Source organism: Falco biarmicus, chromosome 10 (genome assembly GCF_023638135.1).
Source record: "Falco biarmicus isolate bFalBia1 chromosome 10, bFalBia1.pri, whole genome shotgun sequence".
Classification (NCBI taxonomy): domain Eukaryota; kingdom Metazoa; phylum Chordata; class Aves; order Falconiformes; family Falconidae; genus Falco; species Falco biarmicus.
This window is the reverse complement of record NC_079297.1, coordinates 6,078,810-6,106,795: the sequence shown is the minus strand read 5'-3', so window position 1 is coordinate 6,106,795 and position 27,986 is coordinate 6,078,810. Positions and strand designations below refer to the sequence as shown.

General features: G+C 51.2%; 2 protein-coding genes across 4 annotated transcripts; one reads left to right on the top strand and one right to left on the bottom strand.

The window, feature by feature from the left end:
• Positions 1-1,215: 1,215 nt before the first annotated feature.
• Positions 1,216-15,077, top strand: GDAP1L1 (ganglioside induced differentiation associated protein 1 like 1). Its single transcript, XM_056354470.1, has 6 exons — positions 1,216-1,736; positions 4,612-4,804; positions 8,185-8,358; positions 10,481-10,578; positions 10,733-10,847; positions 13,697-15,077. Exons 1-6 carry the CDS (start codon positions 1,557-1,559, stop codon positions 14,038-14,040), a joined length of 1,104 nt encoding a protein of 367 aa, XP_056210445.1. The 5' UTR covers positions 1,216-1,556; the 3' UTR covers positions 14,041-15,077.
• FITM2 (fat storage inducing transmembrane protein 2) lies at positions 14,725-27,986 on the bottom strand. 3 transcript variants are annotated; one of them, XR_008824348.1, is made up of 4 exons: positions 27,778-27,986; positions 25,652-25,816; positions 19,846-19,991; positions 14,725-15,447 (listed from the first exon to the last, which is right to left on the bottom strand). XR_008824348.1 is itself a non-coding variant. In XM_056354474.1 (3 exons), exons 1-3 carry the CDS (start codon positions 27,948-27,950, stop codon positions 19,988-19,990), a joined length of 342 nt encoding a protein of 113 aa, XP_056210449.1. In that variant the 5' UTR covers positions 27,951-27,986; the 3' UTR covers positions 19,461-19,987. The 3 variants fall into 3 exon arrangements, 2 of the variants coding, with proteins under 2 accessions (XP_056210449.1, XP_056210446.1); XM_056354474.1 differs by lacking the exon at positions 14,725-15,447 and having other exon boundaries at positions 19,461-19,991; XM_056354471.1 differs by lacking the exons at positions 14,725-15,447; positions 19,846-19,991 and having other exon boundaries at positions 21,334-25,816; positions 27,778-27,985.

Here is a 27,986-nt window from a genome sequence, read left to right as displayed (position 1 = left end):
TTGGGGCCAGCTCTTTAAAGCTCATTTTTCTCCAGGTTTGCAGCAGGCACGTCACTGCCCCGACCTGGCAGCCCCAAAGCAGAGGCCAAGCAAGGACTTTTCCCTGTGGGTGTCCCCGAGGCCAGTGCAGGATCTCTGGCAGCACTTGGGAAGCCCTGGGCTGGGGAGGGAGGATGGTTTTGGGGGCTGCTGCCTGTGGGGCAGAAGGCAGGGCAGGGCATAGCACTTGCCAGTCTCACCCCTCCACCATCACCCTCCTGCATCCCCTTGAGAGCAGACATCACGACACCGAAGGATTCATTCTCACCTCAGAGTCCCCAGATTATCGCTCCTTTCACTATGTTCATGCAGCTGAGTACCAATTTGGCCCCACTCCCTCCCAGTGCTCTTGGGCAAAGTATGCCTAAGTTTCTGCGTTCGAACCAGCTCTCCCAAACCTTCCTCTGTGGCAAACCTCACCAGTCCAGCATGGGTGGAGATGGGAGCAAGACACTGAGGAGGTTCATTTGCCCCCCTTGCAGCCCCGAGATACGGGCTGGCTCCCTGCACCTGCATGGCCGTCTCCTCCATCCTCCCCAGAACCTGCCCCTACAGCCCCCATAACTGGGCTGGTTTTGCTGCCCGGCACCAGCAGCTAGTCCCATGTCTGGGAAATTATCTCCAGGCTGCCAGGTTGCTGAAGATGGAGCGTGACAAAGCCACGTGGCATAAGGCACAGGCCTAGATGTCCAGGTCACCGTGTCCAGAAAGGTGTCAGCTGCCTACACACATTTGCCTGCAAACCTCTGGGGGATGCTCATAGTGCCCGGAGAGCAGCAGCCCCAGGAGCCCCTGTGCTCTCTGGGCAGAGGGAACCCGGCTGGTTTGCAATTGCGACGCACCTTGCTAATTCTGGAAATGACCCCTAACAGTGCGGGCTTTGGTGCAGGATGCCGGCTGGTTTGGCTGGCCACCCTGGAGCTCAGGTACATAGCGAGGGCTCTTGGGCTCTACCCCAGTACAGGCTACATAACACCCATTAGGCAGTAATTAATCTCCGCTCTCCAAAAATCATCCAGTACCTTTAAAGAGCCATTGCTGCTTCTTTCCATGAAGGTTGCAAGGCAGGGAAGACACTTGCTAGACATTTTAAAGCCAGTATCCATCAACGTAGCTATTTATTACATATCTGCCATATCTAAACCAGTCAAAAAAATCCTAATCTCTGCCGCAAAATATTCCTAAGCAGCCGCAGGGGCTGGAGCTGCCCCGGATTGCCGAGCTGGCAGGCAGGCAGGCAGCAGGAGCCTCCGCTGCTGACTCGTCTATTGAAGCGATGCCTGCACGTTTCCGTGGGAGCCCCGCCACGAGTGGGGATGGGCTGCGATCGCTCCCGCGCCACCGCCGCCACCGCCGCCATCCTCTCCTGTGACCCCCAGTGCCCACGGCCCTGCGCTGCCCACCCCAGCCGGGGAGATGGAGCTGCCCCAGGAGTGATGCTGCTGGCAGGAGCCCATGTGATGCTGGGCTAGCGCCGCTCGCCCCCTCGTCCCTCTCCCGCTCGCTCGCAGGCTGTCATGGCGACTCCCAATAATGTTACTCCCACCAACTGCAGCTGGTGGCCCATCTCGGCGCTGGAGAACGACGCAGGGAAATCCACGGAGGGGGAGGAAAATCAGGACCCGACAGACCCCGCTCTCAAATCCCAGGACAGACTGGTTTTGTACCACTGGACCCAGTCCTTCAGCTCGCAAAAGGTAAAAATATAATCGCTCGGCTAGGTTCCTGGGGAAGAATTGCCTCCAGCCCCCAGGGCATCCCCTTGCCTCGGAAGGATGGATGCACTCAAGGGGAGAGCGAGGGGCTCACCCCCAGGGCTGGCGAGGGCAACAGCGTGTGGCCAGGCAGCTCTTTTGTACCTGCGGTGCTGCGTTTGAACAGCGGCTGCCTGGGGAGGGGATGGCGCGGGGGGGGGCCTCCCAAATCCTGCTTTTGCTTTGGGATCGCGGCTTGCAGGCTCGCACCGGAGCTGCCTCAGCTTTGTGCTCGCTCACAGCCCCGCTGTGGCATGGCCAGGAGCACAGACAAAGGCTGAGCCAGGCCCTGGGACCACCCTGCTGCTGGGAGAGGGGGAGGCAGCCCCCGAGCCGGGCTCCTTCCCGGGAGTGGATCCCAGCACGCAGCGACAATATTTACCCCTGACATTGCAGCAGCGCCCTGGAAATCCTATTCCCGAGGTGCCCCAGCGAGAAATCACATTTTCCAGGCAATAGTAAATGCTCATTTTGCAGCACACCAGCTGTGTAGCAAAGCCGACCTCCTCCCCTGGCCCCAAGCCCCCCGTCATTCCCGCACCGTTATTATTATACGGGGAATCGGCTGTTCAGAGGGGGGGAACACAAAGTTCCCCCAGTGCCAGGGCCCCTGGAGCCCCGCAGCCTGGCGGGGAGGCCGGGGGGCCGGGGGCAGAGACGCCCGTTGCTGTTGCAGGCACAAAGGAAGCGGAGGGTGCCCGATGCAGCAGGGTGGCTGCACATGGTCGGCTTCACCGCGGCTGGCAGCGGGTGACTAATGGGCCTCTGAGCCGCACCGGTGAGGGATGCTCGTGCCCTGCTCCCCCACCTCGTGCTGGGCTTGCTGTTGTTTTTTGTCTTGCTCGTTTGGCTGCCAGTGACAGGGAGGCAGCGGTGAAGGCACTTCTTGTCCGGGGGTTCCTACAACCGGCTTCAGCTCTGTGGGGCTGGGGACAGGGCAGAGCACACCTAGAGCCATGGCACCGGCTGGCACGTTGGCTCCAAGCTTTGCTTTTGAGGTCACTTGCAAGGAAAGGGTGTTTACTGGAAGGCAGTTGAGCACAAGCCAGTGTGATGAACATTGCAGGACAAGGAGTGGCAGGGGCTGCATGGGACCCCCCAGTAGAGGAGTTTTGCTCGGAGCCGGCTGCAGGTGCAGCTTTTCCTGCTCTGCCCCGGGGGCTGCTCAGAACCACCCTCCATGGGCACCGGGCTGTTTGTGGGAGGGATCCTGAGCGCCACCAGGATCTGGCCTTGCCTGCTAAGGGCTTTTTGAGTTTACAGCCAGCTTTGGATTTTTATACAAGATGCCTCATTGCAGCCGTGCTGGCACTGTGGGGGCCATCTGGGGGGTCCGGGCAGGTGTCATCACCCTTGGCCTGGGACCCCTCCTCGGGGCGCTGGCAGGGGGTCCTCTCGCCCGCAGGCACTGGGGTTACCCCCGGAGCTGAGCCCTGCTGCCTGCACTGCCTCCTGCCTGGCAGCTGCCCCAGCCAGGCCTTCAGCCTCGGCTCCTGAGAGCAGAACAGGGGGGCACAGGGAGCTCGGGGCGGGGTGACCCGGGTGGTCCTGGCCAGGGTTTAGCCATCAGCCAGGAGGAAAAGGCCAAGGGCAAGTTGCAGCTGAGGGACCCGGGCGTTTTCTTGTTTGACTTTAAAAGAAAAAATGAATTTGCCAGCCCCGTAAATAATTAATGACTAACTCCCCAGGAACACTGAAGTACTCATAGAAATGCTTATATTTGTTAAGTTGTATTTTTAGCTGCTGCTAGTTGGAGAAAAACAGCACTTTTCCCTCATTCAGTGGTTCTGTATATCGTGGCTGTCTCACATCCTCCAAGGTTGTTTTTTTTGCATGTTTCACATACTTAGTTCATAATGGTCAGGTTTTTATAACCCAGAAGCCTAAAATGCCACTCCTAAGCGCATATCCAACACCATCTCAAAGCAGCAGGATCAGCCCTGAGAGCCAGCTGTAGGTGCCCCACATCCAGCCCCACTCCTGCCCCTCTGCACCACGGGATCCGGCTTTCCCACCCATGAGACCGGTGGGTGCCACCCCCGCGGTGCCACTCGCTGGCCCGGGGCTGGAGGAGGGCAGGGGCCAGCAGCGGGTTTGGCACAAGGGGTGCAAAGCTGATGGGTGATGTCCTCAGGCCAGCAGCAGCGCAGAGGAGGAGGGGTGCTGTGCAGGGTCACAGGGGCTGCTTGAGACCCTCCACAAAACGGAGCCTCCTCCCTACTCAAAACGTGCCTGGGGAAGCCAGGGCCCACCCCTGGGAGTGGGACATACCTGAGTTAGCCTCCAGGTCTCCTTCAGCTGGGTGGTAGGACCCACTGGGTGCAAGTGCAAGGCATAGCACTGCTGCAGCCTCTGCTTCCTCCTCATCCTCCCTGGGTGTGTGCTGGGTTATGCTGGGACCCACAGCAGCATCACTGATTGCCCCCAGCTGGGGAGCTGCCACCTGCCTCTGCCCAGTGCCAAGGGGTGGGCTCTCAGCCCACCAGCCCCTCCACCCCCTCCACCTGTTGCATAGGCCACCAGCAACCAGCGAGAGGACGGTCCATGATCCCCCAATTTTAGGATGGGTTTGGGTCTCCCTTCTTTACTGGAAAAGCAAATCCTTGCTTGGCTGCCTGGATTTTTCAGCTGCCCCATGCCAAGAGCTGCTTGGCTTCTTGCAGGATGAGCACGTGTCCTGGCACATTGCTGTGCTTGAGTGGGAGGGGAGGGCCAGGGAGGTGAGATGGGGTGGCGGTGGGGTTGGTTTGCTTTGAGGGCTCTGGGGACCAGCTTGGTGCGCAGTGCTGAGCCCTTTCTCCCTGGCCTCTTGCCCCAGGTGCGGCTGGTCATTGCAGAGAAGGGGCTGCCCTGCGAGGAGCGGGACGTCAGCATGCCCCTGATGGAGCACAAGGAGCCCTGGTTCATGCGGCTCAACCTGGGGGAGGAGGTGCCTGTCATCATCCACAGGGACAACATCATCAGCGACTACAACCAGATCATTGACTACATGGAGAAGAACTTCACAGGAGGTAAGTGAGGGGGGTAGACTGCATCTTGGGGGAATCTCAGGTCTAATCCAGATGTTTGCCAAATGCAACCACTTTTTCCTTTGAAGTTTCATCTTTTTCCTAGAAGAGCAGCAAGCCACCAACCCTCCTCAAACTTCTTTTTTCTCATGAAAATTAAGGATCTCCAGCAGAAATCCCCAAATGATCCCTTGGAAGTGCTGCTGGAGGGCTCTGGGAGGAGGCGTAGCTGGGTGTCCTCTTTGTCTGCCTTGGAGGCCATGATCCCAAACTGGACCATTTCTCCCCGTCCCTGTGGTGTGTGGTGGCATCTCACCAGAGCCACAGCTGGCACGGCCCATGGGAATGTTCCTGGGTTCAGCCACCTTTGTACTTTGGCATCGGGTAAGGGTGTAAAACCTGCCATAATTGGCCCCACTGAGAGAAGGTGGCTTTGAGCCGGGTGCTGCTGTCCCTCTCCTCTTCCATGAGGAGCCCTGTGCCACCAGCCGTGGGCAGGGGACCCTGCCATCCCTGGTGCCTCTGCACCTCAGAGACAACTGCCTCTTTAAAGTCAAAGCCAGAAGTGCTGGGGACCATGGGAGGATGATGTGACACAAACCCAGAGGCAGGGACAGCCAGGAGAGGGAAGCTTGTATTCCCCCTGGAGCAGGGCTGCAGTCAGTGGCCGGCTCAGCCCGGCACACCAGGATGCTGGAAGGCGGCTGTTTGCACGGGCACTGCGGCAAGCAGCTTCTTGTCGGCATCTCACATCCCTTTGCCCTCATTTCCCCAAACCTGCGGCTGTCGGGCTGGGACGCCCTGCCAGGGAGGCTTCAAAGCTGAGCAGGGAGCTTGGGCTGTGCCATCACGACGTTCGCCCCAGCATCCATCCCTCTTGCAACAGAGACATCAAAACCATCTCAAAATAGCTCCCAAAGCAAGGGCATCTTGCCAGCTCAGCTGCTGTCCTCTCCCAGCCCCGCCACGGTGGTGCTGCTCAGTGGAGGCACGATGCTCGGTGCTCGCTCACTGGCAGGGCAGCAGGGATGGGATCAGTGAGGAGCAGCCCGTGCTGGCAGCAGCTCCCAGGGAATGGGAGCCACGTTCCTGCCCAGAGGCAGCCCCAGGGCCAAGGAGCAGCAGGGAGCGTCAGTCCATGGGGCTGTGGTTCCTGCACCGCTTCGCCTTGTCTCTGCAAAGGGCAGGTGTACCAGCATATGTGACAACAGGCTGTCCCCAGCAGGAGGGGGACACAGTGCTGCCCGTGCACTGGAAAACTCCTGTCACTGAGATTTTCCAGCCAGGTGCAATTTCTTACCTCTTTGCTGAGAAATGGAGAGGGGAAGCTCCAGGGAAGAGGGTCCAGGGCATCAGTCCCTGGTGTGTGCTCTGCTCCGAGCCCTCACCCACCAATGCTAGCTGGCAAAAGCATTGTCAGGATGACACGGTGTTGGTCTGAGGGGGAATCATGCACCTTGCAGAAACATGCAGAGCTTGAAAATGCCTTTATAAGAAGGTGTAGTCACTGAGTTTTCCCCTGGCTGGGAGCATGGTCTGTTTCAGCTGCGTACACACACACTGAGGGTCAGCCATCAGTAAAGGGGGGTGTGATGAGCAATGCTTTTCTTTTCCCAGAAAAGCAGTGAATAGTGCTGATAAGTCACCTTTGAGGGCGCTTCTCATGAGGGCACTGCCCAGCAGTGCCAAGAAACCACTGATGAGTTGGCTGGTGGCAGCACAGCTCAGAGCCTGGGTGAGGGGCTCCTCCAAGTTCTGCATTGCCAGCCCTGTCCTTCAGAGCATCCCCCCACCCCTGCACAGCCCATCGTCTGCTGACTATGTGCAACAACAGCCCATACATACAGGTCTGCCATGGCGTGGAAAGACAGGGCAAGCACCATCCCACCAAAAAACCTCCCTGGGACGTGTTGAAGGACACGGGCCGGCAGCCAGAACACCGCTATTTCATTGTGGTCACTCTGTCTGGCTGCCGAATGGGGTGGTCACTCTGGATGTGCTGGTTTCTAGCCTCAGCCCCAGCCCATCGAGTGCTGGCCGGGAGCCCTGTGGAAGGCGCACGCAGGCTGTAGGTCAATGATTATTTCATTCAGCCAGTCACTTTTCTCAGATGGAAAATCCTCGCTTGGAGAGCTGGAGTCCAGGCAGCAAGCAGCCCATGGGCAGGGCTCCCCTCCCGCAGGGGACAGTAATACTGATGCCCATCGGTCAGAAGAACTCTGGGGAGCCTACCAGCAGAGACAGTCCCACATCAGAGCTGCTGGGATGTTTGCAATACAGGAGCCACCAAAATTTCCCTGGCCCCTGTCCAGCCAGAGGCACGGGCAGGTGTGATGCTGCCTGGCCCGGGGCAGGGCGAGCTGTGCATCTCTGCCAGGTGGGCATCGCCACGCAGCCTTGCTCCTGCCACTGGCAATGGAGCTAGGCAGAGCCGTCATTTCAGGCTCTTAATTAAGGGGCCGCGTTGCCCATGTCTGGCAAAGTTCTTCTGCCGATGGGCAGCCCAAGGCGCAGGCGCCCAGTGAGCCCCACACTGCGGGCAGCATGTGGGCAACCGGCTTCGCCAAGTCCCAGTGGTAAGTTTACTCACAACCTGCTATCTGCAAACACCGTACACATTTATGATCCCATAAAATAAAGGACCTGATATTCCTGGGGGAGAAAAGAGCAACATTTCGCTCCTTGTGGTGTCATCTGCCATGTATTTTGAACAGAAAGTGTGATAAAAAGAGCATGATGCAAACTGCCATCCGCAGATGAATAAACCCCAAGGTGCAGAGAAGCGGAGCCGTCCGGGACGAGGGATGCTCCTGCCGCTGAGGCACCAGCTGAGCGCGGTGGGGAGATGTGCTGGGCTCCTTCCTTGATCATCTACGCCCCGATTACCCATTCTGAATGGCATTTTCAAGAAAGCACAAGGCAATTAGGTACCTCATTGCCACTGCTGTAACAAGTGCATAACTCAGAAGATCCCAGACTCAAATCGCTGTGTTTTAGCTGTTTTCTGCAGAGCAAGAAGATTTTGTTCTTCTAAGAGATGTAAAAACACAGCATACAATTTGGGGGCTGCAGAGATGAAGGGCTTGCTGCACTGAGCTCCTGGAGACGCAGGGGCTGCGGGGCTGGGTAACGACACACGTACACATCCCTGTGGTCCTGTGGGTTTTCCCATCGCTGGGCACGGTCTGGATGTGTGCCTGGCCGGCATGGGCTGTGGGGAGAGGCACGGGGTACAGTTTTGGGTTAAAGCACTGCCACAGCCAGCCTGCTCGGAGGTAGCTCAAGCAGGATAACACACTGGAGTCCAGCGCAGGCTAATGAGCCACTAATGAGTGCCTGAGCCCCCCTGGGTCCTGCTAACAGCTTTCCCTTTGCCCTCACAGAAAACGTCACCCAGCTGATCCCCGAGCCGGGCAGCCTGCTGCACTCGCGGGTGCTGCAGTACCGGGAGCTACTGGACTCGCTGCCCATGGACGCCTACACGCACGGCTGCATCCTGCACCCCGAGCTCACCACCGATTCCATGATCCCAAAGTACGCGACCGCTGAGATCCGCAGTAAGTTGCCTCTCCGGCAGGGCTGCCCGCGGCCAGTGCCAGTGGGCCAGCTCCTCCAGCCCTTCCTCTAGGCTTGGTTTGGCTCCGCAGCCCGGCCGGCCACCCTGCTCGTCTCCCTTTTCCACCAATGCAGGCAGGGACCGAGCTGCAAAATAGCAAAGCACAGCTGATCTGGGAGCTGCAGGCACTCTGTAGAGGCTTCCCAGCCCTGGAGGTGACTGGACTCCCATGGCCATGCATAGTTCTTGCTCAGCTCTTTCTGGGGCACATGAATTTGCTCCTTCTCCCACACGTCCCCTTTCCTTCCAATAGCTCTAAGGAAAAAGGTGGGAGAGTACAGCCAGATTGAGTTGCAGATAGTGGATGAATCGGCATAAGACTATGTACCTGACCTTCAAGCGTTCATGAAACATTGACGATGCTTAATATAACTCAACAGCAAGGATTTCTCCTGGAAAGAGTTCCCTTGCCAGAAAAGTGACCTTGTTGGGAGGGCATCATTATGCGCAACATCTCTTCCCTCCTTTAGGCTCCTGCCCCAAGCAGCGCCTGTAGCAACCCCCCTTCACTGTCCCTTCAGCTGCCTGGGTCATGGATGGTCCCTCTGACATGGGTTGCACTCATGCACAAAGAGAAAAAGGCTGTCCCTGAGGTGTATCTTGTGATCTGCCCTGCCTCTGTGGGCACCCTGCACAGGCGGCTTTCCCCATGTCACCAGGAGTCACCTCCACCCTCAGACCTCAGGCAGATGCAGGGTGCTGAGCCCAGCCCCCCCCCAAAGAGCACTGCTGTGATGGCATCAGCCACCGCCTGCCTCGCATCACCTCCCCAGCACCCCACTGAGGTCCTTAAAAATATCTCCCCACCCAAACCTCTTTTCTGGTGGCATTTTTCCCAAGCCATTGCAACGGAGGGGCTGTGAGCAGGCCCATGGGATGCCCCAGTGCTGGTGGCACCCTTCCCCCCCAGCACATCCCCTGTGCCCCAGCAATGTCTCAGCTGCCCTGTTGCAGTGGGTGCTGAGGCAAATCCATGTAGTTGTGTCCTAAGAAGAGGGTGAACCAAGGTCCAGGCTGTCCCAACGGAAACAGGGGAATGAACCCAGGGTGATATCGAGGTTTCCCTCTGAGCTGCAGCCCCAGGAGAGCCAGCTGGAAGCCTTAGCGAGCACAGGCTTCAAGGCTTGTGATGGGAAACAGGGAGTTTCACCATTTTGTGGCAGCATACAGCCTGCTGCTGGCTGCTGCCCTGGCCAGCCCTGGCACCTCCTGCACCCACCCATCGGCAGAGCCAAGCTCTTGCTGGAGGCAACAAGGAAGGAGAGACAGATGGTCCCCGGCAGGAAGAGATTAGCCCAGCTTTGGGTAATTTTTGTTGTCCCTAAGGTGTTACTCTGCATCTCGTGTTCTCTTCTTCTATTTACTCTGCTCATTTCCCTCCGTTAGCTCCCTTGCACAAAGGCCTTTGCATCCTCCCCGTGCCCTGTGAGGGAGGAGGGTAGTGGGCATCTCTCCCGTGCTCATGATGGGCTCCATGCTACTGAATTGCATCCCTGTACACCGAGCCGGGGTGGGACAGCTTCATTTGGGAGGGAGCATCCCGCTGCTCCCTGCCGTGCTGCTCTGCACGCACACCCACACATGGGCAGCCGGCTCGGACATCCCAAAGGAACAACCTGCTGGGATGTAGCTGCAGGAACCAGGTTATGGGGAGGCTCAGGAATGTTCTTAAAACAGAAAGAGATAGAGATCCTGCTAGCAGCTCTAATATGAATCCAGCAGAGGAAAGGAAGAGCTGAAACCCACAGAGTGGGACTCACCACAGCCAGGGAGGGGGATCTGCTGTACCCCACAGCCAGTGCTGCCCTGCCATGAGTGGATGAGGGGCTGAAGAAGCCACGTGTCCTTGGGAGAGTGTGCGATGCCCCAGCCAGCCACCTGCTCGTATGGCAGCACAGCAGTAGCAAGCCATGAGTTTGGTCAATTTTAGCTCTCTGGGGTGTTTTTCTTGTTGCTACTACACTATTTCACAGGCAGGACAAGGTGCTTTGCTACCAGACTTACGTATCATCCCAACCCCTGCCAAACACAGCCCCCCAGTCCCTCTGTCTTTCTGCCCCCAGGACATTTAGCTAACGCCAGCACGGAGCTGATGAAGCTGGACCACGAAGAGGAGCCACAGCTGTCGGAGCCCTACCTCTCCAAGCAGAAGAAGCTCATGGTAAATGGGTGAAAGCCACACAAACCTCTGGTGGTGGGGGGACATGACCCATGGACCTGCGACGGACACCTGGTTTCTTGTGTCCCTGCACAGTTGCAGGGACACGTGTCTGTCCATCCATCCATCCCCCATCCTCACCTTGCTCTCCACCCAGGCCAAGATTCTGGAGCACGACAACGTGAACTACTTGAAGAAGATCCTTGGCGAACTGGGGATGGTGTTAGACCAGATTGAGGCTGAGCTGGAGAAGCGGAAACTGGAGTACCAAGGTAAGCACCGGGCTGCATTTATGGGATGCTTTTCCACACAAGGCTGAGGTGCAACACCAGGAACAGCTGATGGCTTTGCACCTGCTGAGCTTTCCCCACGGGGCCACCACTGGTGGGTCTGAGGCTGTTGCTGGGCTCTCTGGTTTTTGGGTGCACTGATATAGTTACAGCCATGGTCTCACCTCCAGCAAACCACCCCTTGCCACAGGGGACAGCAGGATCTCTGTCCTCGCAGCTGCTCTGTGGAAGCTCCAAAGTCATTGAAGGGTGGTGGCAGGTCTCCTCCGACCCAGCAAGGGGCTGCCACGGACTGGTGCTCTGGCTGGTTCAGGGAGAGGCAGGCTGGCCCCAGGCTCCTGCACCAGGAGGAGCACAGCCCGAGCCCCCTCCGGCCACGAGGCTGTGACACATCCCAGTGGAGCAGAAGCCCAATGGGAATCTGAGGGGCCCTGGAGAGGTGAGAGCCTTTACAGGACCTGCGTCAAACGCCAGCGGGTGGGAGGGAGCAACACCAGCCATCCCTGACATCAAACACATGCTGCTGGGTGCCTGCCGAGAGCCGCCCTGGCGTCCTGGCAGACAGGGATGCATGGGCACAGCTGGGCATCACTTGTCCTGCCGTCGCCTCAGGATGATGCCATCATCCTCCTGTCCCCGCTGCTGGCAGGGCTTGAAACCCCAGCCCCAGGAGGGCTGGCAGCTGCCAGTGCCACGGTGCCAGGTCTGGAGCAGAGCACGGATGCAGTTAATCAGGGGACAGCCCCACAGCCCCCCCGCCCTCCGCACCAGCCCTGGCTGCAGGGAGCCGTGCGTCACACGGGGCTGCCCCGAAGGGCCCTCAGAGGTGCCAAGGTCAGGTTCTGCAAGGCCCTAATGCATTCATAGCGGCACCCTGCATCGCCCTAATTGCCTCCAATGAACACCCTCATTAACTGATCAGAGAGCTGGGATAGCACTGCAGAATTCAGCCTAATGAGGTGCCCTCGGTGGATGTCCTGGGTGCCTAGAGCAGAGGGGTGGCTGCTGCTGCTGCTGCCAGCACCTGGGCATCCCACTGCCTTCGGTCCTTGCGTGCCACTTCTGCCCTCTGCTCCGGGTCCCCCAGCTCCCGCTGCTGTGCCCACAGCCGGGTCAGGATCTCAGCAGCGGCCACAAGCACCAGCCCTTTGGCAACTTCCCAGGAGCCGCAGTGCAGCAGCTCTCCTCCCACGCAGCCCAGGCTGCCGGCCGAGGCGCAGCGATGCAGGCAGGGCAGGGCAGACAGAAGCAGGGGGGAGATGCTGCAGGAGCATAGGGCGACCTGACCCACTGGGACAGCTGGTCTGAGCTGGGGCCACTGTGGATGCAAAGAGGACAAGTTGCCTTCACCCACACTTCTGCCCCACCTTGGTGATGGGAAGGGGTGCAAGGGGCTGGGGCACCCCACAGTAGGGTCCAGAGCTCAGCAGCAGGTGCAAGCCCAGAGTCAGGAGGGACAGGGCTGGATCGTGGCTCTCTCCCGAAGTTGCCATCCTCACGTGTGCTTTTTCTCCTTTGCCTGCAGCAGTGCCTGGGAGCAAAGCAGCCACCTCAGCCCCACTTCCCCTGCTCTCAGCCAAAGCATCCTCAGGGTCCCCACAGCACCCAGGAGGCTCTGGCTGAAGCACCCCCACAATTCATTAGTCACTGAAAACATTTATTGACTAATTAGGCACAGGCAATCTGTCCATTTGGGCTGTGCCTCTAGCAGGATTAGGCAGGCTGCCAAGCAGCTACAAATGAGGGCTGCTAATTACCAGTAACTCCCCAGCCTGGCCCTGCAGACAGCCCTGCAGCAGCAGTGCCTGCACAGGGGTGCAATAAAGGTGCCTCTCTCCTTCCCTGAGAGCTACAGGACAGTGGAAGAACCCCAGAATTAAGGATTTGGTGCAAAGCCAGGGGCTGAGGCTGGATGGGGCCAGGTTTTGTGCCCCTTCTGCTGTTCTTCCTTACCTGCACCTCCCATCCCTTCTCTCAGCTCCATCTGAGCCCTGCTTGCTCCTCAGAATTGAAAAGGCATCAGGTGAGTGCTTAACACTATCCTGGCCTGACTCTGCTTCTTCCAGACTAGCAACAGCTTGGTTTATTTCTGGATGTCTCTCTGGTGGGGCTATTTCCAGTGTCACCCATTATCAGGGGCCATCACCACTTTGGTGTCTTTCTTCATGCCCAGCATCCGCGCTGAGCTCTGCCTCCCCTGCAAACCTGGCGCTCGGCACAGATGTGCTGCCAGTGCTGGGGACTTGGGGCAGGGTCCCTGGTGCAGGAGAGGGGACAGAGGCAGGACCTCCCTGACAGTGCACAGGGAGAGAAGCCAGGCCGGGCCAGCAAATGGTTTTGATTCCTGAGGATTTCTCACATCCCTAAAATAGGACAAGTTAACATGACGCTCCTGAAACAGCTCCCGGTGCAGCGAAGGACAAACGCTGCTGCCCTCCCCGGGCGCTAACACAGCAGAAGGGGTGACTGCACCGCATCTGCCTCCAAGGGGGGCCAAGGGCCCTTTTCCAGGGACCTCCTGGGTACAGGAGGATGCCATCTCCTACTGGTCTTGACTTGGGAGAGAGGCAGCAGGACCGTTTTGCAGACAGTGACCTGTATCCTCACACAGGCTATAAATTATTATCTCGTATTCCCAGCTTTTTGGACCCGCACATCCTCCATCACATAGCTTGGTAGATGGGATCTGATCTCTTGGGACATCAGAGAACTGAGAAAAAACACCCCAGGTCTAACACAAATGCTCCTGCCTCTGTGTATCTTTTGAGCAACCCTTTAGGTGCCCACGCAAGGTTTTCTCACCCTACCTGCTCTGTCGCTTCTCTCTCCAGGGCAGAAGTGTGAACTTTGGCTCTGCGGATGCGTCTTTACTTTGGCTGATGTCTTGTTAGGAGCCACCCTGCACCGCCTCAAGTTTCTGGGACTCTCTAAGAAATACTGGGAAGATGGCAGCAGACCCAACCTACAGTCCTTCTTCGACAGGATACAAAAACGCTTCGCCTTCCGGAAAGTTTTGGGAGATATACATACCACGCTCCTCTCCGCAGTGGTACCCAACGCCTTCAGGCTGGTCAAGCGGAAACCTCCCTCCTTCTTTGGAGCCTCCTTCCTGATGGGATCTCTGGGAGGAATGGGATATTTTGCTTATTGGTACTTAAAGAAAAAATACATCTAGTGCTGGCTGCTTGGTGTTTAGTTTGGTGTCTCTGTGCTGTGTGAAATTATGATGAAGCCTCAGTAACTGTAATGAAATTTGAAGCAAGGTAATGAATAATTATATTGTTTAATGTAACATTCCATAATCTAGAAGTAGAAACGTATACTGCAAGGAAATAAGACAACAACAACAAAAAAAGCGTCAACTTGTAAATGCCTTTTTTTAGGTTTAAGTATTGAACTCCAGTGAGAGGCTCAGGGGTTCACGGGCTCAGCCGTGCCCACCGGGAAGCACCACCACCTCCAGCACCAGCCGGCTCCACTGGGAAAGACAGGAATCCCGGGAAGTTTCCCAACACCCAAGTTAACTAATGGGACTTGTACGTTTGTGTTTCCAATTATTCACCGGCCACATTTCACACATGCAGGTAGCGGGGACTTTCTTCTTCTAGAAGGCGTTGTGTTGTGCTCAGAGGCTTTCCTGGGAGCAAGGTGCGGTAGCAGGTCACAGTCAAGGTGGATTTGCGTTCTTCAAGTATCCATTTTTTAAATTGTTTTCATTAAAAAGAATATTTTTTATTGAGCTGCTCTTAGAATGTATCCACTTTCTACGTCTGGTTTTGGTGGGCTTTTTTTTAAAAGAATTTAAAGTCTGTCTTTAACTGCCACACTTTTTTCCTGAGATAAATCATTTTGACTTCCATCCTGAATTTTGGCACACGAAGGAGATTATTGTTTTAAGCCTTTTGGCTCTGTCTCTTGAGTTTTCCTTCACGGATTTGCAAAACATCTTTCACCAACTGAGCATACCTGGACTCTGAAAAAGTACAACCATTTTCAGAACTTTGCAGCACTTTCCTGAAGGCGCTTTGTCTTTCTGTTCCATCGGGGGCTCTTTTCTGTCATTTCCTCGCTATGTGTTTTCTTAGAGACACTTTGCACAGAATCACATTGATGACTTTCTTGTGCCTTTTGCATGCTGGAAAGAATAACGGGCCTCACTGCTACTCATGCTTTGAAAACTGAGATCCTCAATAAACCATATGGGAGGAGTAACGGCTTCACATTTCTAAATTGTGTTCAACATCCTTCTAGTCTTATCGCAAAGCATGCCCACGGGCAGAGGGATGGGCATGTGGTTTGTGCCTTCTCATGTACTGCATTGGTATAAAACTCGCACGGAAACAATATGTATTCCTATTTCAAGGCAGTCATTTCTGTAAGCACTCAGCCTGTTAGGATCTCTTCTGGCTGGTTTTCCAAGTGCTCCGATGATCCCTAGTGAGTCATGCTGCATCTCTAGGCTTGGGAACGTATGCCAAATGTGGCTGGAGTAATACAAATCGCATTTGCCTCCAACCCAAAAATTATCTTTATGTATTTGAAAGTAGCCGGATTTCCCGGGAGCTTTGGTTCTTGATACAACCTGGCAGCCACAGAATTGTGAATATTTAGCAGGAATTACAAGGGATGAGCACGTAGCAATCAGATGGTGCAAAATGCACAAATTTGTGCTGTGCTTGTCATGATCGTGTAAGCTGGCCTGACATACTTCTGGAATACGAGGACCTGTGTAACTGCAAAGGTGCTGTGTTATCCCTGATACCACCCAGTGATTAGGGTCGCACTTAAAATCGGTGTGTCAGAACCCAAACCCATCACCTGCCCACACAGCCTGGGCACCTGCAGCCAAGGCTGCTGATTAAAACATTACAGATACATGTTCTCCTAAGTATAGTTCCATATATGTTTGCTTCGTGGTATCAATGACTTCGGAAGAAATAAGTTACTTTGCCTCTTTTTGAAGAGGGAGCCAAGAGGGTCCCCTGAGGTCACCTCTGACATCCCTTTTGCTTGATCTGAAAGATGTAAGATTGTACATGATGACCCACAGCTCATCTGGTCCACTAGCTGATACTAACCTCCTCACAATAATTTATAGAGATACACTGACATGAGACCCTTACCAAGATTTCACCCTCTTACCTTTGCCCACTGTCCTATACACACTCCCTGGTGATCTCCAGAAGCTGATGAAATGCACATGTCAGGTGAAGAAAGGAGTGTTAATGGGGGTACAAGGCCAAGAAACCCAGAGGGGAACAAGAGCAAATACTTGCTCAGTTCCCAGGATTTCAGCCCAAGAATGGGGCAGAAGGAAGCTGCTTAGCAAGACTGCTGCTGGTTACTTGGCTCCTTGTTTTGTTGTGTTTCTTTTTTAAAAAAAAACCACCTAAGAATAATTTTTAAATCATGAAGCAAATCAGAACTCTAAACGCTGGAAAAAAATAGGTGTTTGTTCTGTTTTGGAGCACACTGTTAAAATGCAACTATTATACGGAAACCAGTCTGAGCCAGCAGCTGGAACAAGGCACGGGTCGGCTCGGGCCAGCATGTGAAAGCTATCACAATGTCGCTGCTTGGGCTGCTGGGATGCCACAGATGTTGTAGTGATGAGCTCTGTACAGGTTCTCGGCTAGGAATATTCACTAACAAGCTTTTGTTTTGAACCAAATTGAAAAAAAGTGCCACTCCCCATTGCTGAGCCTTGTTTCCCTGCCGCAGTAATGAAAAAACACCAGGACTTTGCTCCAGGGAAAAGCAATCTGGGAGAGCGATAAAAGACAATTACTGTGACAGGCAGAGGCTGGACGGATGTTTGAGACCATGCTGAAACGAACCCGGAGATGAATGTCACCACCCCGATCAATCCAGATTAGCGAGTTACTGTTAGCAGCCCTGTGGCGATTACAGGCTGTCACCATTAAAAGTTGCTTTCACTCTCGCTGATCGGAGCCTAATCAGACTTTTTCTGCTTTAGTTCCACCTAAAAGGGGAGACCACTGCCCTATGTGGCCATAAGCCAGGCACTGGCCCGATGTTTTCTGCCCAAGGCATTTTCTGTACACAGAAATATGAAAATGATAGCAAAAATCTGTCTTCTCGCTCTAGGACCCCGTGCTTTGTTCTCAGCAAGGTGTGGAGGAACCGCAGCGTCCGAGGGGTAAGGCTGGAAGGTGAGGCACCTCAGAGATACTATTTGGAGCAAACATCTGGACACCTTCACATTTGCAGCTGAGCAGTTAATTCCATAGCCACCGCTGTCACTGGAGCACTGGCTCGGCTGCACCAGACAGCAGAGGGAATGGCTCGGGCTGTATCTTGCACCAAATACCTCCGTGTACCTGAGCCGGCCCCACTTAGGGTCCTTCTTAGGCTTTACCCTCTACGTACTTATTTACCCGAGCGTATTTTTATCCTTCAAAGTCCCTGTGTTTTAGAGGCACATATGCTTTTAGGCACGTCAGGTCCTCAAAATCTTTATCTGTGCTCAAATGTGGAAATTTTAATTACCAGAGGGAAGAAAATCAGGGGCTACTTGTGAAGTCCAAGCCCTTCTAAGCACCCCCGATGCTGAGCAGGCTCACAAGGAGCGGTCACTCCTCCTCCTCCCTCCCAAGCCTCCTGTTTAATAGACTCCCAATGGTCAGATTTATAGAAATACATCTGCTGAAATCTTTTTACTCCTATGGGTTTTGCTCAAAAGACTGTTACGAAAACTGAAAAATTACGTGTCAGCGTTGCAGCGGGCTGGCAGCCTTCTCCTTTGCTTGTCATGCAACCCCTCCATGCAGAATAAAGGGTTTCAAAACCAAGCTTGCCAGAGCACAGAGAACACACCACAAAGCCTGTCACAAGTTGTCAAAGAAATCAAGATCAAGGGCTGCCTAAGAATACCCAGTGACCATCTCTCAGAAATTAATTGCCAAGTCTTCCTCCCTTTCTGAATGAAAAAACATCCTTACTAGCCAACTGCCATCTCAGTATCCTGGCTAAGGAGGACGGAGGGATGGTGTAAGAGCTGCTACTTCAAGCAAAGGGAAACTTTCTTCCTGCTAGGAAAATACATGCAGACTTCTCCACATCAGAACAGCAAACATTAAAGCTTGTAAAAATATTTCTCATCAGGTTGCGTTTGATGGCATTCAGTGCCATCACTAAGATCAAAGCCAAACCGCCCCCCAGACTAGATCCACAATGCAGGCAACGACAGCAGCTAAATCTCTCAGTTTCTGGAGAGATATGTGGGATTAAAATAATACAGGATAATATGATAATAGAATATTGAGATGGCCAGGGATAATATAAAATACAACAATATGGGATTAAAAACGACATAATCAAAGAACCAAAAAATAACACACAACCCTAGAGCCAGCTACTGTAACTCCACACCTGCAGTTATTTGTGGCATAGCAGAGGATTAAGAGGGTGATTTCACATCTGTTCAGGCCATCACCAAAGCTACTCTTCTTACACAAGTCTGTAGAAAAGCTCTTGTTGCCTTGGCGGGGCAGAATGAAGCCCCCAATGCGTGTTCAGCGGCCCGCACCCAGAGAAAAGTTCAAACCCACAGGTATGAAGGGGAATGAAACCATCTGCTGAAGCATGTTGTGAACTGGCACAGGTTTCATACCCCTGACGGAGCTCCTAAAGCATGGCCTCATGATCACATTGTAGAGGTTTCCAGACCAAGCTGTTTCTAGCACTGAATCTAAGGTTTTAAGCAGTAGTGCAAACACACAGGAACTCGTATTCCTAGATGAAGCACATTCGTGACAAACAAATTTCCTATTTTTTCCACCTCATGCTGATTTCCAAATGTGCCCAAATGACGCATTTACTGTCACCGTGTTTCATTCTCCATTTTACACACTTCCCTCTGAAGGATGAAACAGAGAGAAAACAATCTGCTTTAAACACCTCCCAGTGAAAGAAAGAGTACCACATAAGCCATCAATAATTTAGATGAAAATTGCTTTGTCAGAACACAGATGTCCATCACTGCAGCTGCAGCGAAGGCGAGCAGAGGCTGCGGGCAGCAGTTGCCCTTGCCAGAGCAGATCATTTCTATTTCCATGCCACTTTGATGCTGAGGAGCATCCATGAGCCAAGTGTCAACCTCCACCCACTCCCTCCCCGGGAGCTCACAGTACCCTTTTTCTTCCTTTTGTCTTTCTCCTCTGCACAATGATCTACTTTCAGCTCCTTCTTTCCTTACTCCTCTCTGCCATCCTACCCCTTTCCTCTCTCCTGGACGTCCCAGATTTCACTCCCCTGCTGCAGACAGCCGGGGTGCATGACCATTCTCAGAGACATTTCTGTGGTCAGGAGCCCACAGGTCGGGAAGCTCTGCATCAGTGGACACAGCACCTCCCACTTCCACCTTCTGGGAAAGAACTGCTAAGAGATGAAGGAGGTACACTCTTGCTAAAAAGCTCTTCAGAGCAAAAAATAACACCATCCATCCCCCTACTTTCACTGCCTCCTGTCTCAGCCCTTTCCTACCAGTACCTCATCCCTCCTATGACCTAAATCCTTTTTAGCTGCAGGAGAGTTATCCAAATAAAGCTACTTTGCAATCAGAACAGAGTGTAACCAGGTTTCAGGGTGCTTTATAATGCTGCAGGCACTTCTTGACATAGAAGTAAGTATTCTGCATAGTTAAGTGCTGTTTTGCACATGCTCTTTACATCACAAGGTCATGGCACTGCACTGCAAGCCTCCTGGAACACTCTTCTATTTTTGCTTACCAAAAGCAGTTTCTTTCCATTCCATGCCCTTGGAGCCAGCCACTACAGAACAGCAACATGGAGGATTCTTGACCACAAGCAAAAAACCTCAGCCCCAAAACAAACAAACAAAAACCCTCAGAAAACAAAATAAAGCAAAAAAAAACCTACCCTGGCATAATTTTTTCTCTTAACTTCCAAATCATGGCAATCAACAGGGGAAAAAAAAATAATTCTTAAAAAGCACAAACCTCTATCATTCCTATTTTTCTAAAAATCAGATCAGTCAGGTCAGGCTATGGCAAAGCTGGAGCAACAGTGCACCGTGCTGGGAAGAGCTGTGGTCTGGAATGATACCATACCAAGGCCATATTAAATCCACGCTCGCTTCCATCACCTGCAAAACACAGAAGGCAGACCCTAAGTGCCATTCCAAATCAGCACAATCCTGCTGGGTTTGGGTGCGACAATTCACACATTTGGATATAAGACTAACAGGCTTTGTGGGCTTAGCATCTTTATTTTCAATCAATTTTGCACAGCTTTCTCCTTCACAGTCTGCTATTTTGAGCCACGACTTATTTAGCTGAATTGTCTCCAGCAACGAGCCATGACGAAGCCTGTCGCTGACAGTCACCATGTGTGTAACCCCTCCGCACTGCTCTTCTCCCAAGCCCCCACGAGACAGGGAAGGCTCTGCAGAACACAGGCAGCGCAGGATTCAGGGAATGCATTTCGGAAGGGAGCTGACATTTACATTGAAGGATACGCCTGTTTATTGCTCTCCCATCAACCGCCTTTCCCACTGATTAAATGCATTAAATTACATCATGAGGGAATACGTGACCTAAAACTGCAAAATGAACCCAGACTGGACATGGAAAAAGGCTTCAGAAATGTGAGAGAAAAAAATAGTCATCATTTGTATTTACTTCTGTTCCACACTTACCTTTCTTCAGCCATACACCAGTGGGGAGACACACAGTACAACTGCAGGTCTCCTACCGTCAGACACACTGTCAGGAAAAGCGTGACAGAAAGGGCATTTTTCCGAGTACTGCTTTCCCTTGAAGTTCAACTCTGCAGAAAGGCTGGTAAAGCTCTTCACCTACTGTGTATTTTCTATGCCATATTATAGTTCCAAAACTTTACAGAGAAATTACTCAGCTTGGTACAAGGCACATGGCATTGCCTGTGTTTTGTGATGGACAGAGGGTCATTTAAATCATCTTTCAGTCTAAATATTACTACATAATCACCTGAAATTCCAGGGACTGCACTCAATCCCGACAGGCATTTCCATTTCTGCTTTTCCAGCCTGTAACCTTTATGTTCTCAATGTATTCTTTGTTTAAGCGCTAAGGTACCCTTCCCGCGTTTCAAATAGTTGATCTCCTACTAAACATCTGGGTGAAACATTTACAGAAATGCAGTGCTTGCTCCCCAAGAAAAGGACAAAGCTGACTCTACTAACACAGCAAGCACCACGTCACGTTAGCTTCTCCTTCCTTCCCTGAGTTCAAGCACCTCAGGTGTAGTTCTGCTTCAATAAATTAAGCAGGTACTTTTTTTCCAGGTAAACACCATTACAGTGACAGACCCGCTCCTTTTAATAATGGCTAATTATGAGTTCATAACCACAACAGCCTTTTTTGCTAGCATGAATTACTTTCATCTTAAGCTTTGGCAAAATACTTAAAGGCAGGGAACACAAAATATATATAGAGAAAGCACGCAGCTAGCAGAGGTGAAGAGCATTTATTACTAATCTGCACTCCAGGAGGCGAGACGAAGCTATGAAAAGAAATAATCCCAAGAAACAGGTTTCTGAGCGAACAGAGATAAACACAGGCTGATCAAAGGCAAAGGGCTGGAAAAGGCTGATTGCGGAGTAGCTGCAGTGGGAAAACCCAAGTATTATTTCACTAAGAAAAGTGACCATAGACTTGTGTTCACAACTAAACCTGCATTCTTCCAAAACATTTAATACATCACAGCAGCCCCTACAGTTTTTTCCATTAAAGTGCACCACAGGGCATAACTAGGTGTTTCTCACTTTGTCACGAATTGCCATGCATCAAACCAGAACACAGGATTCTCCTTTTGCAGCCGCTCCACAACCTAAGTTTCAGTACACACAAATATACTGGCAAACCAAGAACACCATTTAGCACCAGTGAAGCATTCATGGAAGAAATCCGTTTTGAACAAAGACTCTGAGGAAGAATCAAACCCCAGCTTCAGATATACTTAGTCTGAACTGTTCAGATGGCTCTTGCAAAAGATCTAACCTTTCCCGTTTGCCTGATCTTGCCTCCAGTGACGCAAACATTTGAAAGAGTACCAGGTAAGTGAAGAGTGAAATGAATCCTAATCCAGTTAATCTTCCCACTGTGTTTTAGCTGAGACTCTCTTCCTTGCTGGCCCCAGCAGAGGAAAATGTTTAAAGCACCGAGACCAAGAACTGCCTCAGCCACATCAGTGAGGCCAAATGCTGCATCTGTGAAAGTACCGCGAAACAGAGCCCACCAAATTGGCTAGACAGACACAGGCAATGAAAAATTAGCAAACATATGCTGAAAAAAGTAATATGCTAGTAAGATATTGGAGACAATTCCCTAGATAATTTTACAGACACAAAGACAGTTCTGCAGGAACAAGAGGAATACTTTAATGCAGAAAAGAGAAAAAGAAAAAAAGAAGAAAACCCGTGTTTCTTGTGATTCAAGTTGCTGTCTTTTTGAATTCACTACAAAATATGAAAATTTTCCTTTAAAAGGTAACACTTTAAAAATCTTGAAACAGTAATACTTGTTGATGGCTGATTTGTGCCTTTGGCACAGGACCTGAAACCCAGCTACTCACAGCAATGCTTCCCTTTGGCTGCAAATATGTCATAGAGAAACTATATTTTTATTTTAATGACAGAAGTGTATTTGGGAGAGGGAAGGAAGTCAGATAAAGGTGATGGCACACACACGAACAGAAAATTTGCAACCTTTACTTTCCAGTTAAAGTGCAAGGAAGCAAAGGCTTATCCTGAAATTGAGTAAAAAAGTGCAAAATAAAGGTCTGGAGCACAAGGGAACTTTCTAAGCCAACAGTTGGCACATGGTCTCCAGGTACTGAGACAGACACATACGCCAAGATTTCCAAACTCATAAGCAGTACTACAGCCCATGGGAATTTTCCCATATATTTCACTGGATTAGGCTTTCATATTGCTACAATAAGCAACTGTCCAGGTCTACAAAATGAACCGCCTGGTGTTAACAGGCCCACATCAGGAAACCTGCTTGCATCAAGCATGGCTTTATTTTTTTTGTTTTGCTTCTTTTTATACCCTGTACTTTTGAGAACCTGTGCTATATTAACCCACTCAAATACAGCAGAATTATCAATGTCAGTTTGACCATGCATCTCGGTAGTCACAAAAATACCAAGAGTCTGGATCATTCAGGGAAGTGAAGAGCAGCAGCAGTATCTTTACAGACACCAGAAACAGATTCTCAGACATAAACACTGACAAAGTTTTCAAGTGTTTTTCTTTCATTGTTTAAATAAAAATATTATTTACTGTATCCCACAGTATATCCATAATAAAAAGTTTGATTGACACTGCTTAGAAGGGGACAAGAATATCCCTGTAGTGACTGCATAAAACATTTGTGAAACTGAACATAATTTCAGCAAGTCAGTTGGTTTACATAAACAGCATTTCCTGTTCCGAGGCCTCATCTATATAGCAAAGTTACATAAAGATAACCTAAAATAGAAACTTAAATTTAATGAAATTAATCAGAAAACCTTCTGGGTACATAATCCTGTTTCATGGTGAAAGTGGCTTGCGGTCTAGCTTAAATCTATTGGGAGCAGACTTACATTACATCAAAAGAATGTCTGCAAATGAATTTGCATTGCTTAAACAAATTTAGTTAAACCCAATATGAGTTAATCAGTGCAAATTTTCCAAACAGACAGCTTAAAAGGCAATTTAGTACAAAAACAAAAGGAGGAGCTTGACAGAAAATACATAACCTCCTGAAACAGCTTCTTTCTGAGAGGCTATTTGTACTTTATAAGGGTACACAACAACCGCCACTGAATTCAGTGGAAATTCAGGTGAATTCAGCTCTCCTCAAAGGCAGACCATAAGCGTGGAATTAACACTGCGGTAGTTATTGCAAACGCTACCACTCACTTACTGGAAGACAGTTGTTGATATGGCAAAAAGAAATGTGCCAAGATTAGACTACAGTGAGTGCATCATAACCTATATTCAGTAAAATAATCACTTTGGAGTCAAATGCTACAGCCAGATCAAGCCCACTCTCGGATTAGCAGGCACTATCCACAGTCTTGCCCAGAGACCTTTTTGGACGTCTTCCTCATCACTACAACTGTCAAACAAATTCTGTGCAACTGTGCTACGACTGAGCCTTTATGAAATAATAAAAAACTTTTCAAGATAAAAGACTATGCTAAATGTCTGATTGATATGATAAGTAAGCCCATCCTACCTCATACCTATTCATTACATAACAGTAGTGTTTTATTCAGTAGTGGGTTTCCAGCCACATCAAAAGTGGCCACAGCTTTACGTGCAATCAAAATTAAGTAGCTTATTGACATGGCTGGATAAGCAAGAATAAACATTGCTCCAAGCATACTGCTTTGCAGCTCTTAGGATAAACATTTCATTCATTACCAAGCAGACTACTTGAGAAACAGCAGGTTAAGCTAACTTGTAACAACAGAATTTGTTCTTCTAGAAGAAACATACCACAAAGTACTCATTGCAAAGTGTGCAAGTCATAAGATGAAAAAAAAAATAATTAAAACTCCAATTCTCAGACTTTTTAGCAACATTACGGAGTTCATTTTTTCTGTCAAGAATAAAACAATAAAATATTATTCTTCACCTAAGTTAAGGCCTGTTTTTCAAGAGTTTTCTTTTCAAAGGCAGGTACGAATTTAAAGTCACAGCCTGCTTAAGACATTACATCTCAAAGTTACTCTCTTTGTTGCAGAAGGTGCAGACAGCTAAGAAGCAGCATTTGTGGCGCTAACGTATTTAACCCTTGATAACATGAGATGTTCTGGTTTCACAACAGAGCTATATACTGCTTTAATGAGTACTGGTATTTTCGCAGCACTTAGCAGCACTGTCATTATTAGAGCTTTCCTGTAAGGCAATACACATAGGAGTGTAAAAAGTTTTGACATAAATCAAAAAGGAAGAGGGAGAATTAACTGTGATCAGTCAAGCTCTTGAAGAGCAAAGGCCTCTGTCAGCCTTGGATCTGCTTCTCCATTTATTAGTAACAGAAACAGAACCAACTTCAATTTCTTTGCTGAGAATGTCAGTCAGCAGCTCCTAAACAAGAGCAGACCTCTTCCAATACCATTTTTTTTTTCTCCTGAGGAAGAAGCTCATTACCACCTGCCAGCCACTGGCTAGTACAGATTTGGTTTCCTTCAAGCCATCACCTTGTTCCTTACAGTGGAAATACAGTAACCGTTCCTACATTCAACTACTCCAGCACTGAAAGCAAAATCCAAACATCTTAAAACTTATTTTATCTGCTATAACTGTATTTCTTTGAACTCAAAGGTATATTTGGAAGAGGTAGTCCAGGAGAAAAGGGTTTCAAGTACCAAAATCTGTATGTCCCGTACCAAGCTGACAGACCTATCAGCACACCGAGAAGCTTTTGACTGAAGTCATGGAAATACACGGCAGTACAGAGAAACATGAACACCCAGATCATGGTGAGGAAACACAAGGAAACAAACAGAATGTTGATCACAACACGCAGCTTAGAGTTATGGTCTATGGACAAGCCTTCCAGCACAGCCACTTCCTCCACAATCATCAGAGCACAGTACGAGAGCAGAAAGCAGTGCCCTGAGATATCAAAACCATTCCATATCCCGTTGTCCTGGTGGCATTCCTGCTTGGTGGCATAGAGGCGGCGAGGCTCGCTGAGTATACCCGGGGTAGAGCACGTGCCAGTGAGATTCTCAATATAGAGGAAGAGTCCAGTGCAGACATACCAGACAGCACTGCCCACCAGCAGTGCACTGAGACGCCGCAACACAATCAAAATGCTCTTCGTGGGACCATAGAGGAACTTGTTCTTGGCAAACTGGTAGGTGGTGACTGTGATGAAGGGCAGCAGAAGCCAGAGTGTCCATGCCCAAGCCACCTTCACAAAATATCTGCCAGAGAAAAGCCAAAAGAAAAACATGCATGTGTTAAACTTCACAGGAGCTGGGGTAAGGGGTGGTGCTTGAAGAAGCAGGTGTTCAAAGTCAGTGTTCAGAACCATCTAGACACCTGTGCCCTCCCCTTAAAGTAAAGCTTGGCTAAAATAAAATCTTAACCCTCTCCCCACTATTCCTTTCAGGCCCAACACCTGAATACTTCCTCAACCAGGTACTTAAACTGTTGTTCCCAGTTGCATTTCCTTGGACCTAGAGCCTTTGTTCAGACTTGCAGTCCAGTTTTGCAATTCCTTTTACCCTACAAGCCTGCTCAACTCTGCCCTACTCAAAATGCAGCTGCAAGAATGTATTTTTAGCTTGCCACCCTGCTCACAGTAACCCTTTAGACTCTCTTTCTTCATCTCAATTACCTTTGCTTTCAAAGACCTTCACAACCTCAACCTCACGATATTCAGTAAGACAGCCAGAAGGGTTGACTTTTTCCTAATCAGCCCATGGAGCTTTTCCTCCATCATCACCTTATAAAATAAATGAAGATGCACAATGTGTTTGTTCCTTTGGTGTCCCTCCAGCTGATGAAAGCTTTCCTTTAGCGTACACAAATGGCTCCATATCAAAGTTTGCTCTCTGCGTTGAAAATTTTTGCTGTGATGCCTACAAAATCTTGAAAACAAGCTGATGATGGGCTGATAACTTGTTTAGCAGAAGACAGTATTGTGTAGCTAGTCCTCTTCTGAGATCTTAAAATGGAGCACATGCAGGTGAATTTACTAACAAGTTAAGGAGATGACAGACTACAATCTCTTTTCTCCCATCAGCACCTTCCAATGCAGCTTCCTATCAGCTGGTGGGAGAGGGGCACTGTGCAGCCCCCTTCGTTACCCACATCCTGGTGTGAAAAACGGGGACAGCAGAATTCTGGTCTGTGGCTGAGCTACAGCCAGACACAGGCAGTCACCATTTAATCGACGCCTCGGTACTGAAGACAGAAACAAGTAAGAAGGAAGTTCTGCACCTTCATTAAGAGCGTAACGAAACTAGTCAGGGCCTTGCCCAGGATTTTGAGGAGCACCTCCTTTTCTCTTAATTTTACAGTGGCATCTGTGTGGCAACTACACGTGGAATAGTAATTGAAAATAAAATCCTCATTTTATTGAGACAGTTAGAAGCGAAGAAGGCTGCTAACATAACTGCTGCCGGCAAGTAATTTGCAGGGAAAAAACCTGCCTCAGGAACTGTCAGCACAGATAACCTTCCTCTATTTAAAAAGGGGGAATGGAACCGTGGTATGTTTTTACCGTAACTTCAATTCCACTCTCTGAGTGCTCCTGCCAATCCTTCTTTTCAATCACGCTAAAAGCAGCTCCCACGTCACCAAACGACAAACCTGAATCAATGAAGTACAAAACTCCCCGAGGCACGGGGGAAACCAGCAATTTCTGCTTCACTTGCTGACCTGCAGCAGGCAGAGCAGGCGGCCAGCCCACCGCCGGGCCTCCTCACGCCCTTCCAAATGTCCGAAGGCAGGCTGAAGGAATGACTAAGGCGGTGAAATCACTGCCCAAGCAGCAGACTAGGGTGGCAGTAACCCCGCTTTCACAAACGACGCTGGACAACTTATTTTCCTCAGCTTGCTTTTAGGTCAGCTCAGTAACTATCAGGTACGAGTATTAGGAAGTCTCTGGGCGCTAAAGAAGGAAAAAAATTCCTTCTTTCCCTCTTCCAGTAAAAGCTGTCGGAGAAGCTGCAGGTGCTGTGACGCCCCCCCGCCCTGCAGCCTCACAGCCCCTCGGCTCACACCGGGCCCCACAGCCGGGTGCGCTCCCCCCCGCCCGGCAGAGGCCGCCCCCCGCCCCAGGAGGGGCGCAGGCCCACGGCAGCCCGCCCCCCGCCAGGGCCGCCCGCCCCGCAGGGCCCGCGTTCCCCCCGCCCGCCGCCCCCCCGGCTCTCCTCACACGTTGAGCGGGTTGCGCTTGTTCCGCATGGGCGTCTCGGGGACCAGGTCACCGTCCTTGAGGGCGGACCCGAGGAGGACGATGGCGAGCAGCACCCAGGGCAGCCGGCGGCGCACCTGCCCGGCGGCCAGCCCGGCCCGCAGCCAGCGGCCGCACCGCTCCAGCCGCTCCATCGCCGCCGCCCCGCCCGGCCGCCGTACCGCGTCACG